This window comes from Montipora foliosa, chromosome 5 (assembly GCF_036669935.1).
Source record: "Montipora foliosa isolate CH-2021 chromosome 5, ASM3666993v2, whole genome shotgun sequence".
Classification (NCBI taxonomy): domain Eukaryota; kingdom Metazoa; phylum Cnidaria; class Anthozoa; order Scleractinia; family Acroporidae; genus Montipora; species Montipora foliosa.
In genome coordinates this window covers 10,559,162-10,561,661 of record NC_090873.1, presented here as the reverse complement: position 1 = coordinate 10,561,661, position 2,500 = coordinate 10,559,162, and the positions used below count along the sequence as shown (strand labels likewise).

Here is a 2,500-nt window from a genome sequence, read left to right as displayed (position 1 = left end):
ATTTAACTACTTCTCAATTAGTATTTTAGTATTTCGTATTTTGTAGTTTAGTTCCTTAATATTTTAGTATTTGAATAATTTATTAATTTAATATTTTAGTTATTGGTATTTAGTTTAATTGGGCCATAAGGGAGATTACAGTTTTTTTGCTGTAATTATGCACCCTAAAATAAAGTGTTCAAAGTGTTCAAAAGGGAGGTACGGAGTTCTTTAAGGACGGGATTGAGTGAAGGGAAAATGTTTTGATCCTCTAAGCTTCCTTCCCACAATGTAAGATAACTCTTCATTTTATTTCTTAAGGCCGCGAAGCCGTCATGTCACCACTACAATCAAACAGGATGGTAATATCCAAAGTTTCTGAGAACGCTGAGACACTGTGGAAGAGACTTGCTCGGACACTTCACCTGACATCGGGAAGAATTGATATTATATCGGAGGAAGAGAGCTCTGACTATGAACGCTGCTGTAAAGCCTTGGAAACATGGTGTGAAGTGAATGGACAAACAGCAACTATTAGAAAACTAATGATCATATTAACACAAGCAGGACTAGCTAGAATCAATCATGATATAATGAATTGCTTGGGTCTTTTGGAGCGCGCGTAGCGTTGTGGGTATCGCTCGCGGACTGCATTCAAGAGCTCCGGGTTCGAATCCCAGCTCGTGCGTTCCAAAATTCACTCAGCTTTCCATCCATTCGTGGTGGGTAACATGAGTACCTGTATTATTGGAGAGAAGTTGTGCATGCAACGGGTTAGGAGCGGCATCCACCCCTGTAGTGAGTTACGGTAGATGCCGTAAGTTACTGTAGAAGCTAAAGAAAAAAGGGGCCTTTGGGTTGACTTCGACTACGGTCGGCCTCTTCTTCTTCTTCTTCTTCTTCTTCTTGGGTCTTTTGCGCTCTCAATAGCTATTTTGCTGAAGATATTTATAGATATTTATTTAAAGTGCAAGTGATTCAGTCTCCGCTGAGAGAAAGTGCTCGATGCGGTTTGCAGAGCGTTGTAATAGCCTGCGAGAGAAAATCAAAGATAAAACATAGGTCGGTGCGCAGAGCACTCGCCTCCCACCAATGTGGCCCGGGTTCGATTCCCAGACTCGGCGTCATATGTGGGTTGAGTTTGTTTCTTATCTTCTCTTCTCAGAGAGGTTTTTCTCTGAGTACACCGGTTTTCCCTCTCCTCAAAAATAAGCATTTGATTTGACCACACGCAGCCCAAGCTCGGTATACGATTTATAGACTTTGTATGGGAAAACATACTTTGAGTTTATAAATGCTAAAATAAGCTGTCAATGTAGAAATAAAGTTCGCTTACCTCTACATACGGTTGTCCTCGTCTTTTCTGTGCAATCGGAGGGCAAATTTGTGTCCGTTTTAGACGGGTTTGTGGCTTTCGAATTTTTGCGATGTCGTTAGTTGTAAAAACGACATCGCAAAATAAGCTCAAAGTATGTTATCCCATACAAGGTCTATAAATAATATACCGAGCTTGGGCTGCCTGTGATTTGACTTGCGTTAATGTGTTGATTTCAGGTTCCATTTTCCCCAATTAGTGCTCCAGCGCCAGATGACTAGACACTTAAATAATCGACTTTTTGTCCGTAACTTTGAATCTCACGCTTTCGCCATGTGACGATCGCGTAAGCGTGAAACTCAGAGTTAGGGAAAACCTATGTTTGATCTTTGATTTTCTCTCGTAGGCAAGCTATATAAATATATATTTAAAACGTTGTGTGTGAGTGTTAATATTTCCATGCATTCCAGTGCTTTGATCTTGAAGATCGACCTTTGACCCATGCAGTTAGTGTTCGTTGACTTCTTGAATTTTCATTGGAGAAATACTCTGAATGGCCCATTCCAATCAACATTGATGAAAATGCAATTTTCCAACCAAATCATGAGAAACGACAGAGAGCTGACCACCGCTTCGTGGGCTTTATTTGCCCTCAAAAGCGATAATTATGTCCTCCATCACAAATCTTGCATCTCGTGTCAACGTTGGCTTGAATCGATGTACGTTCAGTGACTTGGAGCCCTCTACAAATAAATCTGGGCCCGGTTGTTCAAAAGCCGATTAACGCTAAATCTCAGGTTAAAAATGTACTTCCGAGTGCGGTGCAACGCTGATTTTCGGCAAAATGTTACATTAGATTGTCCCAATTGTTTACGTACTGTTTAAAAAAACGTGCAGCAGTGTTTTATCGGGGTTTAAAAACACGAGGCGTAGCCGAGTGTTTTTAGACCCCATAAAACACGTGCTGCGAGTTTTTTGAACGGCTTAAAAAACATTCCACAAAGAGGGTGTTCCTCTGGACTCAAAACAATGGTTCAAATTGTGAGAGGTGAATATCAGCATGCAAGGAAAACAAGCGAGGAGTGTTTTATCAGGATATAAAGCATCAGTTGCCCCTCTGCTAAATATCCCTAAGGAATCTGACACCTTTACGTCAATGGCTGTAATTCTTTGCCGGAGTGTGTTACACATTTGACTGATTACTTT

The 2,500-nt window shown here is 40.8% G+C and overlaps 1 protein-coding gene across 1 annotated transcript in view; it reads left to right on the top strand.

Annotated features, from left to right (window-relative positions):
• LOC138003605 (uncharacterized) overlaps positions 1-1,731 on the top strand; it is a 20,096-nt gene extending 18,365 nt beyond the window's left edge. The window contains exon 11 of the mRNA XM_068849753.1: positions 301-1,731. Within this exon, the coding sequence (XP_068705854.1) occupies positions 301-605 (305 nt within the window). The 3' untranslated portion in view covers positions 606-1,731. The remainder of the gene's footprint in view (positions 1-300) is intronic.
• Positions 1,732-2,500: the final 769 nt, after the last annotated feature.